The sequence below is a fragment of the Dermochelys coriacea genome, chromosome 1 (genome assembly GCF_009764565.3).
Source record: "Dermochelys coriacea isolate rDerCor1 chromosome 1, rDerCor1.pri.v4, whole genome shotgun sequence".
Lineage (NCBI taxonomy): Eukaryota > Metazoa > Chordata > Testudines > Dermochelyidae > Dermochelys > Dermochelys coriacea.
The window spans coordinates 48,032,858-48,046,866 of NC_050068.2; the positions used below are offsets into that span (position 1 = coordinate 48,032,858).

The 14,009-nt window shown below is 40.6% G+C and overlaps 1 protein-coding gene across 2 annotated transcripts in view; it reads right to left on the reverse strand.

Moving 5' to 3' along the window:
- Positions 1 to 416: 416 nt before the first annotated feature.
- Positions 417 to 14,009, reverse strand: part of N4BP2L1 (NEDD4 binding protein 2 like 1) — a 29,687-nt gene continuing 16,094 nt past the window's right edge. For both annotated transcript variants that reach the window (XM_038405608.2, XM_043504392.1), the window contains 4 exons: positions 10,176 to 10,303; positions 7,512 to 7,600; positions 6,367 to 6,443; positions 417 to 3,247 (listed from right to left, as the gene is read on the reverse strand). In XM_038405608.2, coding sequence (XP_038261536.1) covers positions 2,992 to 3,247; positions 6,367 to 6,443; positions 7,512 to 7,600; positions 10,176 to 10,303 — 550 coding nt within the window. In that variant the 3' untranslated portion in view covers positions 417 to 2,991. The remainder of the gene's footprint in view (positions 3,248 to 6,366; positions 6,444 to 7,511; positions 7,601 to 10,175; positions 10,304 to 14,009) is intronic.

The window sequence follows — 14,009 nt, forward strand, 5'->3', positions numbered from 1 at the left end:
TATAGAAGGGTAAACTGAGACACAGAGATGATGTGGTTCGGCAAAGGCTTCCTCAGCTCATATGCCTTAATACCCGAACTTTATAATACACAAACTGTTCATATTTATTCTTTTTTATTTTTTTGGTGCTGGTCATGCATGTTTTTAAGGTAGATTAGTTTCTCACACTTAAAAAAAGACAAGAAAAAATCCCATTTTATCTTTTTATTTGACATGGTTTAGAAAGAGAAAACTTCCATACATTCAAGTACTTACAAAGTTTTTTAGATTTCTTCTGCTTGTCTGACTACCTTTTGACTAACTTTCTGTTTTTGAAATATCAGGACAAAATTCTCCCTCTTCACCCAAACTTCCCTGAGTCTCAGCACATGAGGCCTCCTAATGACCTGAAAAACAATGCGTTTTAATGTGTGCGGTTTGCTTTTTTTATAAGCCTCCAAACATTGTGTGTATTTTAATCCTCTTCTGTTCACAATCTATTTTGATTATAAAGCCAGAGTTGCATCTCCTGATTACCTGACAGGGAAGCCATCCCTCTACTTGGTCAATAGTTTGCACAGTGAAAAGCAATACAACTTGAAAGCCAACCATGACTTCAAAATGTATTTGTTTTTTCTGTTTACATTTTTATTCTGTTGTAAATAATCCCACTATTCTCAGGCTACTTTAATGTTTTTGTGACCCTTTTTCACAGATCAAGGCAGAGTGATTTCATATCTACAGACACTACAACACATAAACAGAGAATGTGCATTTCCAGTTAGATTACCAGAGAAATCAAGTTTTACACAATAGCAAGACTAAAGAGATGTGCCACAAAGCGGGAACCAGAGTGTAGAGCAGTACCCAAGCACCAAGAAAAAGCCCAATATCTGTACACAAATTCTTATAGGTAATATTATACAAAGGGTGTGTGTTCCTCATGAATACTGTGTGACACACAACATCAAATGCAGGATAACTCCATAACTAGTGCAGTGTATCTGAACTGTCCATCCTGGCATGATTAGGCATGAAAAGATTTCATATGGTCTAATATTACAAGGCTAACCGTGAGGCCCAAGGCTAACTGCTCAGTTTCAAACTTGTATGCCTAAAACAATGTTCCCAAATCCATATTTAGGTGTCTAACTTGAGACCACCAAATTGAAAAACAAGGCCCTACAGCCCAACTTTCAGAGGCGAGTCTCCACAATCCCCATTTAATTGTTATTAGTTTTATATTACACTAGCACCTATGGGCCCCAATAAAGGATCAGGTCCCACTGTGCTAAGAGCTGTACAAACAAACAATAGAGTGCCCTTGCCCGAGAGAGCTCAAAAGTTTAGGATATTGACTAGATCAGCAGTTCTCAAACTGGGGTCCGCAGACCTTTGTGGGCCTGCAAGGGTACTCAAGTCATGTTCAGGGCCACTGGCCCCACTGATCAACTCCTCCTCCTCCCTCCCAGTGCCTCCTGCATGCCGCGGAACAGTTGTTCAGTATCGTGCAGGAGATGCTGGGAGGGAGGGGGAAAAGCGGGGAAGGGGCATGCTTGGTGGAGGGGGCGTAAAGAGGAGGAGTAGGGGGTGGGGTCTTGGGGGAAGGGGTGGAGTAGGAGCAGGGCCTGGGGCTGAGCAGGGGTTGAGCAACCCCAGGGAAAATTAGAAGCTGGCTTGAGGGTCTGTGAAAAAGTTTAAATAAAAATGGGGATCCTCAGGTTGCTAAAGTCTGAGAACTGCTGGACTAGTTCCAACAGGGATGAAACAGACAAAAATTGAGCTAGAAGAGGACAAAATAGTAATATTAGAAGCTCTAAAAATCAGGCCATGCGTCTTCAACTATCTAGGTGTCATATTATTAGATAATATCAACATACCTTGAATTATCTTAGTGCTGTGATAAAATGTCTTAAAAACCCACATAATGTGCAAAGGAATAACTGCAAACATTTTTGGTCGTTTCTCAAGGTAAGGTTGCAAGACAATTGACTCAGCTGTCTTTAGTAAATTGTTCTATTTTTCTTGTGGTTTTACGATGTCCCCGATATGGAATTATTAGCATTTAGGTCTTTATTTTTTCTATTAGTATTATTTTATTTTAAAATTTTATATGATGCCATTAATTCACATTGCACTTCAAAATATGTTCCCTGTCCTAAAGCGCTTACAGTATAAGAGAAGACAAATACAGAACAACAGTTGAGGAAAAGGGTAGGAAGGTGGTGATGATTAATGAAGGGAAGGGAAAAAGGCGTTTGAATGAGGAGAGAGGTGGTGGTTGGCAGATGAGGGTGAATAGGGGCAATATGAGAGACGTCATGAAACAGTTTGAGGAAAGTGGGGAGAAAAGTGAAAGGATTGAGAAGAGCATGAGAAATGAAAACAGTGGTGCAGGTAGGAAGAAGGTTGGGTAGAGTCTTGTAAGGTGAATTTCCTGTAAGAAGACAGGAAACTAATGGAAGAATTGAAAGTTTACATTGGTCAACCTGAGGTGAGAAGCACTGAGGCCAGACAGGAGAAAGTAGAGAAGCTAAAAAAGATTACAACATGGACAAATGTCTTGGCAATGGAGAGCATGAAGAAAAGGGGGATTTTGGAACAATTAAGGAGAAAGAAGTTATTGGCGTTAGTGAGAGACTGTATATGGGGGAGAAGGAGAGAGAATGGGCCTGGAAGACAGGAAGAAATAATATTTACACTGCACCATAAATGTTCATGATAATTACAGGTAAGAGACAAACCTCATACCTACCCTGCAAAATTTATAATCGAAGGTTAAGATATGACTGAACAAAGGAAAATTGGCAAACACTGGGGTGTACTGGGACAGGGATGATGTGTACAGTTTATATTGGTTTTAGTGGTCTCAGAGTATATAATTGACAAACCAACATTACAGTGATATTTTAAGACTTGTAAATTAACAGAAATAACTCCTGATTTAGAGATTTAGTAGAAAAATACAAAAATTGAGAGTAAAATTAGTTAATTTTTTTAGTCTTTTATATCCTAATGAAAAACATTCTGGAATCCACCTCTATTAAATGACCTTTCATTTGTATAGCGGCTGTGTGTTCTTCTGTTTGGGAATGTTGGACACATATTGGAATAAGCCCCAGTATTGTGAGCGGCATTTGGTCCACTGGAATTTCTGCCATCTCTGCTTGGTTTTTCAGAGTGAAGCACGATATGAAAAGTAATGTCATGCTCATACTGGTCTTTCATGCGCTGTATCTTTTCTCTTGGGACACCATGATTGTTTCTTCTATAGAATTAAAATTAACAGAAAAATGTAAGTATTTACTTCTCTAAGTGTATCAGATGGATTTTCTTATATTTGCAAACCTTCCTGCTGTGTTTAGTAATGCACAATTCTTTTCCCCCTGGGTCAGGCTTTAACATTTTCACTGTATCTCAGCTAACCTAGTTTTCAAAGCCATTTTGGCCACTTCACTGCAAAAGGTAACCCAAATATTTTTATGGGCAGCCAGAATGTAATTTTAGGTGAATCCCTTGGAACAAGGGCAAGTCCACTGAAACTACTGTGAAGAACATGGGCGATATCTTTGTTATTTTTATGAATATCATATGTAGCTCTTTTTGATTACTATCATGATGTCTGCTACATGGGTGCAGAGAGTCAGCTCAGTCCTGGGACAGTTCACATCTGCAGAAAGGCAGACAATGGTGTTAGATTGCCCACTCACTGATACTGAACCATACAACACAGGTGTCAAGATCTGTTATTGTTCAAGTCCAAGTGGAGCACAGCCACCCTCCGCATAGGACAGACTCAGGGTCCTACCAACACAGTGGAGACTATCAAAGACTTGGTAAGGCCTCTGATCTGCTGCAACAAATGTTGAGGACTGGAGAATGGAAAACCCCCAAGGGAAGAATCAAAAGAGACAAAGGTGCTAGAATCTGCTGTCAAAAAGGCATACTCTCTAGCAAGGGGAGTCCAGAGCAAAACCAGAAGGTAAGGCTTTACAGGAGGAGAGGGGATACAAAAGGACCCTGGATCTTCTGAAGAATATTAAGACATAAAGGGATTTCAGAGTGGTGAGGAAACTGAGGCAGGGTCTTGCATGTGGTTGTTTTTCCATACATCTGTACATCTCTTGTGCTTTGTCTAAGTTTACAAAGTCTGCGTGTTCCTTGTTTTAACTGTCATGTAGCCCTCAAAGAGCTAAGTGGTAAACCATGTGGGTAGAACCCTAGAGAGCGTGCATGAGCTACTCAGTTCAGACCCAAGCCTAACTCATCTTGGGGCTTAGGGGCAACTGGACTGAAGGGCCCCACATCCCAAGAAGGGGTACCAGCACTGGAGTCTGTACCTGAGGAGTATACTTGAAAGGCTAGTCTTAGACAGTTTCTGGACGCTTCTCAGACTCAGTAAACTTAAAAATATGTGAGATCCAAGGTTTGGACCTAATACAGTAGCCTAGTGACCATCCACAAAGAGATGGTGATTAGACAGGACCGTAACTCCTATCATCAAAGGTAACCCATTGTATCTTGTACAACTCTTAGTATCAGGGTTAAGGGATAGGGGAGCATTTCAAAATCGGGACACTTTTACAGTGTGTACTGACTGAATGTTCATTGATATCCACCCTCAGTCTTTACCTGAATCACTTTCCAATATGTTGCCTTAAATTGTGTGTTTGATAGATTTGGTTTAGATATCCACTTGCCTGCACATCTGGATGAAATTTTGACATTCACCCCACTGAATAAAATACAAATACAGAATAAAATACAAATCATTAGGTAGCTGACCGTAAAATTAATACTATGGTCAGATGTTGACTGCACGTGTGTTCATTCAATGTGCTGTCCCAGCTCTGCGGAGATAGAGGAGACAGCAGACCTCAATTAAACCGCCCAATAAATCCACAGACTTGTTTTTTAGCGAAGGCACCTGGCCAGGTTTATTGTTGACAAAACATGGTAATAGCACCTGGCAGACTCTACGAGGGTACTAAGACATGTATGCTTGTCGCAATGGATGCAGGTCAGTCAGTGTTGGGACTTTTCACTGCCCCATAGGCTGGCCAAAGACACTCCCTCTGAGATGCATCTTTATACACCAATACAAACAAGTTAAATTTTGCTCCTGACATATTAGGGTGCCACCCATTGCCTTGTACATGTTGGTTTGATTAAAACTTTATTTATTATGCTGTTATCCTGACCTTATCTTCAGGATGGGTCAGTGTGATCCTGTTATCTTTGGGGAATGTGCTGGTATGGAGGTGTACTGGTACCACCCTCTGGAATGTGCTGTGTGCCAAGCACCTCTTAGGAATATGTGTTTCTGCAGTATCAGCCCTGTGCTTGCCGAATTCTGGGGGCGGGGCCTTCATCTTGCTCACAACCTAACTTTGCCTCATATAGCAAAGTTTTACCTTCTACTTTAGTTCAGGCCTCTGATACAAGGCCTTATGTTTCAGGTCCTCTTCTTACTACAAATACATAATAATCCTTAAACCTACTTCTGCTGTGATGCCTGCAAATCACTAACCATCTTGGGCACTGGTTAGGCAACCCAAGACTTTCATTATGCAGCTAAACTGTTCATTTTGTTACCTCATCCCCATCTCCAAACCACTTCTCTTTTGCCCACATTTCCGGACTGTCTGACACCTAGACTGTGAGCTTTCTGGATAGGGACCATCATCTTTGGTATTTATCTGTGCAGCACAAAATGGAGAAACTCATTGATCTTTGACTGGGGTTCACAGCCACTATCATAACACAAATAAAGAACCATCATCATAATCAGCTAAAAGCAACATGGATAAGGCAAACAATGCCATACTTCTGAGACCCACAATATTTTGTCCCTTTTATAGATGTCAGTCAAGATCTGAAGAAGGATTCTTCAGGGACTGATTTATTGCATATTATTAATGTAGCATCCACTCCTCCCCAAACTATTTTAAAGAAATATTATGGTTATACTTTAAGTGCATAAGTCACAAAATGTAGGTATTATTATAATTATTCATTTATTTGTATTATCGTAGTGCCTAGGTGCCCATGTCATGGACCAGGATCCTATTGTGCTAGGTGCAGAACAAAAACATGATCCCTGCCCCTAAGGATCTTACAATCTAAGGAGCAGCTTACAATCTAAATGAACCCCTTCCTATTGATTTATACCCTTCAGCATGACTAGAGTTGTTGGGTGTTACTTAGCTCTCAATGTGGACTAAATTAACAAAACTATTCCTCAGCCGTCTTTGACTAGTCATTTACTAGACTATTTCTAATCAATGGTCAAGGAGGAAGGAGCATCTTACAATCTTGCTCTTTCTTCTAGCACAAATGTGCTAGTAATTGAGATGTAAGCTGATGAATTAAAGAAAAAAGATGTACCTTGCTAACTCTCGAACATTGAATTTCCAGTGTGTGTCAGGTTCTTGGAATATAACTTCATAGTTATTCTCACGTGCCTGATTTGAAAAAGTGAACAAATTTTAAAGCAGTTACCATGTAGATCTTTTATATCTCTTGAAGATTTATGCTAGCACTTAACATTTACTATGTGCCTAGTCACCTACACCAGGAATTCTCAAGCTTAGAGGGTGGTCCACATTCTTCCCATTCCTAATCACACAGATCATCTTCTTTTCCATTCACAGTTACATAACATGTCTGTGGCAACTACAGCAATTGCTTAGATGGAAAAGTGAGATTAGAAAAAAAAGTATTTAAAATATTTTTACCTTTTTAAAAAGAATCCAGTTTAGTAGCTGGAAAGGAGTGGGAGAGCCAGCACCACATGACCAGCCACAAGTTCACTGTTTGACCTAGATTGCTGTTACTATGCATTTATCCAGAAGTGGAGACAACCTTGATATTCATTAGAAAAATTACACACAAGCACTAGTTTGGTAGCAGCTGAGAGGACACAGAACTGCCACCACCATTATTTCCTGCATCTTGGAGGTCTCAGCCCTTTAAACTCTGACAAGATCGCAATCTAAGGTGGCTGTACTGAAGCATAACTGAAATATTAGCACTAACTGGCCTCACTATCATAACTAGGAAGACTCCCAATAAAGTTCCATCTCTGCCAACCATTAAAGGCTGACACAAATGCGGCTTTTAGACTTTTTGTGTAATCTCCATACAGCAAGCTGTAAACTAAGGCCATAAATTAGGACTTTATATGTTTGTCAAATAAACAATACGGAAACTGTTAAATCTAGACTACTGTTGGGGGAAGGAAAATTACAGGTTGATCTCTCAGTAATTATTAGGTAAGTTTAACAACAGACAATATTTTCACATGATTTTTGCTCTTATGGAACTAAAGAGTTTATTAGCATGTACACAGGCAAACCTCTTCACCCACTTCTGCAAGGACTCAACTGTTGATAAATATAACTGAAGATCAAAAGAAAAATTGAAATACTAATTTTTAAAAATATTTTCCCTTTTTTTTTTTTTCAATCACTCCACCTCTTAAATTTCATAGCTAAGCATTTAGAATGATAGTTGATCAGAGTTTTCCCTACCATAATCACATATGGCTTCATTTCCCAAGCGTGGATGTTGGTATTATCAATAATAACCGGGGATTTCCCATTCTTCATTGCTTTATGTGCTGTAACATAACATTAAATAAAGCTCAAAAACACCAGACAACTGTCAGAGGGGTAGCCATGTTAGTCTGGATCTGTAAAAGCAGCAAAGAGTCCTGTGGCACCAGACAACTGATGGATCCAGACTGAAGACATTCTCTATTTGAGAGGTTCTAAAAATTCATTGGACCGTGACCCCCTTCTGACAACAAAAATTACTACACAACCCCAGAAGGGGGTGACCAAAGCCTGAGCCTTGCTGCCCCAGTGGGGGAAGAGGACTAGCCAAAGCCCAAGGGCTTCAGCCCCGGGCAGGGGGCCTGTAACCTGAGCCTCACTGCCCAGGGCTGAAGCCCTCGGGCTTTGGCTTCAACCTGGGCCCCAGCAAGTCTAATGCTAGACCTGTTGACCCCATTAAAACGGTGTCATGACCAACTTTGGGGTCACAACCCACAGTTGAGAACCACTGCTCTATTTGTACGGCCCCCAGCAAAATGGGGTCCCATTCCTGCCTTGGACTTGAGGGCCTGTCACCGTAGCAGGTGCTCCGCCCCCGCCTGCACCCCTTCTTTGCTGCCTCCTCCCCCAAGTGTGCCATGTTCCCGCTCCTCCCCCTCCCAGCGCTGCCCGCCCACCACCTAACAGCTGTTTGGCAGTGCTTAGGACTTCCCAGGAGGGGGGAGGGGGAGGAGGCAGTAAAGAGGTGGGGCGGGGACTTGGAGGAAAGGGGTTGAATTGGGGTGGGGCCATGGGGAATTGGTGCCTATGCCCATCCCAATGAAAATAAGTAATAATGGACTATAATCAGCTAACGCTTTCAAAATTGCTAGAAGATGTTAAGTAGCCAATGGATGTGCTCAGTAGTAAAACTTGAATTAAAAATAATATATTCTAAACATTGAGATTTAATTTTAGAACATACTTTGATTTATATAAGCAGTAGCAATGTAAATGAAATATTTATAAAGGGTGATTGCTAGCAGATATAAATACAATTCTGGCAGAATTCTGCCCCCACGCAGAAAAATGCAAAAGAAATCTGCGGGGATTTTCCTAGGCAGCACGTCTGTTCCAGTGTGCCTGAAGAAGCCTCAGAAACGCAAATGACTATAGGGAGACGTTGATCACTGGCGGGGCGGGGCTGGGCGTGCATGCCTGCCAACCAGCGAGAGACACCGGCATGGAGGGGTAGGGCTTTTCATTATGCAAGAGGAAGGCTCTGTCCCCAAGGCAGAAATGTAGTAGCCTGCCTGCTACTTAACTGATCTCATTCCCTGGGGCAGAAATGGAGCAGCCTGCCTGCCTGTTAGTGTTCTTATTGTTAGTTAACTGTTCCCATTCTCAGTCAGTTCCCCCAGGAGCATAAAACCTGTAAACAATTTTAAGGCCGCTACATTGCCAGAGTGATGTAAGGCCTTATAAATGACAGTAAGGGAATCAGCTAGGAAGATCTATGTGCTTTTTCACTTTTTTCCTGTGCCAAAGTGGCACAATAGAGTTAGATTACAGCTCAGGCTTTATTTTACTTACCCATTTAAAAAAAAAAAAAGACTTTGAGGCAAATGAAACATTTACCAAGCAGTCAATAAAATGTCAGGACAATCAGAACCAAGCACTTCCCAAAGTACCCAGCCAGGTAGAGGATGATTGGCAAAACTGTATGACTTTCATGTGTGAAAGTCTGAGCAATTCAAAATTACATTCTACTTTTTTTTTTCCTGTTTGGCATAATGTAATTTAAATGAAAATCCAGGATGATAATTCAAATGCAGGGTATTATTTACAAGTGTTTGTAACTTAACTTTCATGTATTTAGGAAATGCTGAATAATTATTGTGACTTTTTTCAGTATTGTAGTTTAAATAACTACCAAAACAATTGAAACTGGTGTGATTATACTGCATTATTGTGACAAATAAAACATGCAGAATTTTTAAGTTTTTGGTGCAGAATTTTTAAGTTTTTTTGTATAGAATCCCCCCAGGAGTAAATATAATGTTGTAATATTGATATACACAAGTTCACTCTCATCAATCTCTTTAAAAGACTGTCACAATTTTCTCCCTAAAATGTTACTGTTATTCAGCTCCCAAACCTAGTAAATATCTTTCTAATAAACTCTGTAAACCACCTCTTTGACACAACAAATACCTAGTGTAAAAGCCACAAATCAGTCGTAGATGGTTAAGCTGCTATATTCTGAACAATGTCAGCTGGAGTTTCTACACCACGTCGATATCTAAATTTCACAACATCTGCACTTATGTAGTAAGTGTGTACTGCTTAAAAAGTTTTTTAAAAACAAAATTAGCCATGAGTTTATCAAAGTTTGTTCATGTAATACTGAATTTATTTCTTTAACATCCTAGAGAACAAAGTTGGAGACTGTAAATCCTATGGTTTTTGAGAAGACTGACAAGCCATGCACTTCAATGGAAGACCAACTTTAAACTTGCTCTCTCTCATCCTAGGGTGTCACAATAATGTAAGAATACTAGGCTGAAATGCTATGGTTTTGAAGACCATATAAGTACGTAGACAGACTGATATGAGTGAATCAATTAAGACTGTGAAGAAACTAGGAATGGTTTCAATCACCTCTCTTTTGGTTCCATAAGTGTGCTTCTTCTAGACAATCATGACTGAACACATAGGTGCCATCTTCCGTGAAGAAAAAGTCATCAGTGCTAAGAATCACAGCACCAGGAAATTCACGTTTCAGTTGTCTGAAAAATGGTGAAAGAAGGATTAATGCACATAAATCTATTCCTTTACTATATAACTTCCAAATAAAAATTTGCATGACTGACTGCGAATTGCATAATACTTTCATTCTGCAGATACTAATTCAAAGAATACTAAAATATTTCCTCAATCTCTTGGAAGATAGGCAGAAAGGAATGGAGTTGAAGGGCATGTTTTTGATCCCTTCCTTTAATCTATAAGAGAGATCAACAATGAGTGTCCAACATGTGAGTCTAAGCCATAAATCATGTTGACAAATCCAGTTGTCTTTCTGAGTTAGCTGAAGGGGGAATGCTTGTAAATTTCCAAAAAGCTATTAATAATCTCAAGCTGATCTGTCTTTTTAGAGGAAACAAAGAGAATCTGATCATCTGAGTTTTCCCTTTAAAGAAGGAAAAACTCTTTGTACATAAAGAAACATCAGTTTTTCAAAGACAGTTGGGAAAAACAGGTGGAGTGGATAAGGGGCATGGTTTGGTGCCAAGGAAGATGTTATTTTCATCTCTGTTCTACCAGTTTTCATATTTTTTCCTTCTATTCTACCTCTTCATTTTTTTGCTTTTTTTTAGCTACACAGCACACACATCTGCATTGTCATATTTGTAAATAAATTTTAGCATGATGAATCAACATTTTTCCTGCTCTTTTAATGTAATACAAAGAGTTTTATCACAATTTTTTGTCTACTACTGACTTTTTGTTGATTTACTTAGGCATGTTAGCTGTATGTGTAATTCATACTTATCCCTTTTCCTCTAAAGTTTGTAACTTTTATTTCATTTTATAATTAAACATTTTTTCTAAGTGAATATGTTTAAATCTACTGAACTGATGCTAAAGTCCCTTAACATAAAACAGGTCCACTATGGGCAGAGGCACATTTCTTCCCTATATGCTTCATGGTTGATGCACCTGCAAGAGTGACCGATAGTTCAGTTTCCATGACCCTTCAGTCTGGAGATTACCTGTGAAAATTTGGAAGGTGAGTTGTTTGTTGTATGGACACTTATGTTTTCTCTTAGGTATGAGAAGACCAACCTTTCAAATATCCCATTAATCAGCAGTGGGAAGTAAGGATGTTCCTTTCCTATTGACTCAAATTTGAAACACAGACCTAATCATACTTTCCTCTCAGCATCCATCGGGGATGGGGTTTGCCCATCCACAGAAGAGGATACTGGGCCTTGCCAGAAACCTGGTGAATTCCAGGGAGGCTTGGACCACCTATACAGAGGCCCTGTATCATTACACAGGTTCTGGCCCCCAGCTCTCCATCAATCCGATTCTTTAGGAACTCTGCTGCTCAGGGATGGTTCCAATGAGGTAGCTAAGCCTTGGCCTCCCTTCTGCAGGGATCCATAATCTATCTGCTATGCTTAGACTCAGACTGCTGAACAACTGCTATAAGCAATGCTTAAAGTGTGCCTGGTCAAAAGGGGACACTGACCCCACAAATAACATTTCTACAACTCCAGCTGGATTGTTGAGGGGGGCACTTCTGGTCAGCCTGGGGGAAACTCCCTTCTCATTGGCTGCTTTTCCCACTGCCCTGCCCTCCTGGGTGTCAGCAGACAATCAGGACTGTTGCAGGAAGCAGGCAGAGCTCCCTCTTCTCAGTTACCCAGCAATAATCTCACAGGCGGGGAGGAAGGTGCTAAATAGCCCACCAGCTTAGTGCAGCTACACCCCTTCCTCTTCCCCATTTTCCTTTGACCAACTGGCCAGTTCCTCTGCTTCTCTCTCCCATCCCTGCCTCTCTGCAACACCCCTTCTGGAAAAGGGGAAAAGGGGACCTTGCTGCAGGCTCCCAGGCCTGGTAAAGTGGGAGGTGAAGAACAACTGGAACTGTAGGAAGAACGGGGGGTCTGGGTAGTAGGAAGACAGACGTAGGGCCAGAGTTAATGAAGAGTCAGGCGATATGATAGCAATTTCATTTCTGTCTAGACCCCTCCTACCCCCCCCTCACTTTTTTCAGACCATTTTAAGAACTGATACTGGACAACAAGAGGAGTTAGTGGAGGGCAAGACATAACTGCTGTTTATCAATAACAACAGATATGTGAATAGGTTGTTCAATTTCATATTTTTTGCTGTGATTTTCTTCTACTCATACATGTTTTTATTTGGATTAGAAAGAATTTCAAATTGGCCAGTTACTAGTCACCACCTTAAAACAGCCAGACACTAAATATAGAATAGGGGTACTGAGGAAAGCTCCAGTATTTGTTTTTCTTTTGTTTCAATTCATGTGCGCAGACCCATGGGTAAGGGAAGCATTAACAGCTCTGACTATGCTCTGTCCCAAGATCAAATTACGTGGTGTTACATGATTGGTGTATTGACTCTAGTGGTGAGATAGTGTCACTTTATACAGTCAGATACAGGGCACATCTAGAAAATTAATGTCGTGTGCATTAGCCAAGCAGACATTCAGTTCATTTCTTTTTGTCGTCTTGCCTCTCTGAGCTCTTGTGCTCCATATAGTCCAATTTTGTGTGTGTATGTCTCCACGGATCTCTCCCTCCTCTCACATCTGAAGCTCTCAGTCTTACCTGCTATCCTTTTGTTTGATGATGGCCTCACTTTTTTATTATTTTCTACCAATGGTCTAATGTCCTCTGCACTAAACTTTTTATTTTTCCAACCCTTTTGACCTTTTCCAGAGACTATTTAAAATCCTGCTACCATTTTTATTTCACTGCTTTGACTGTTGATCCCCATTTTTTTTATTTTTTATTTTCCTGAGCATTGCTACTTGGTATGTTTTCATCTCATATTCCTGCTCTACTTCTTTTTTTCTCATATTTATTTTCCACTCAGTTCTCTACTCCAACTAATTATTTATTATTATTGAAAACTTTGTAATTGCAACCTCGTTAAGTATTTTAAGGTAATTATTTCATTTGTAGCCCTACACACGTTGAAAAGACAACACTGGCTATATGTGTTCTTGAAAAGGACATTAAATTTCTTTACTGAATAATTTCACTGTAGATCTTTCATCTTCTAAAGCAATGTTTCCCGGTGGTCGGGGGGGGGGGGGTGAGAGGGGAGATCAGACAAGTTAGGAACTTCAGGGCAGAAGATAACATGGGTGGGAAAGTTACAGGTGAAATCTCCACCTTCCTCCTGCATTGCTGTGTCTGCAGATAAAATGTCAGGTTGTGCACTGAAAGCCACCCACCTTCCCTCCCACATAGCTGACAGGGGGAGCAGCTTATTGTATAGAAGACTTCAGGCTCAGGCAGCTGCCCATCAGCCCAAGTTCTTTTCTCCACTCTTTTAGCACTCCAGTCAGCCTTGGGTGCCATCAGTGGATATCATGCACCCTAGATATCATGGATTCTTCTGGTGAATGGGGAAGGGTCAGAACTACAACAGAAAGGGTGGAAGAGAGGAGTAGAGCCAGGTAACAGAGTAAAAAAAAAAAGGGGGGGGGGAGAAGACAATGAGGAGAAAAGAGAAGAGACAGAAAAGCAGACTGACAGGAAAGAGAAAAAATAGATGGCAGCAACAATGTCAGGATATGGTTATGAAGAGTAGGGGGCACCCATCCCCCATCCATCTCAAGAGTGCTCAGGGTGCTCTCAAAAAAGGGTTAAACTACCAAATCCATAATTCTTAAACTGCAAAACTGTTTCTCAATGTGTTACCTAGTTGAGCAATAGCAGGGAAGGAACTGCTTTG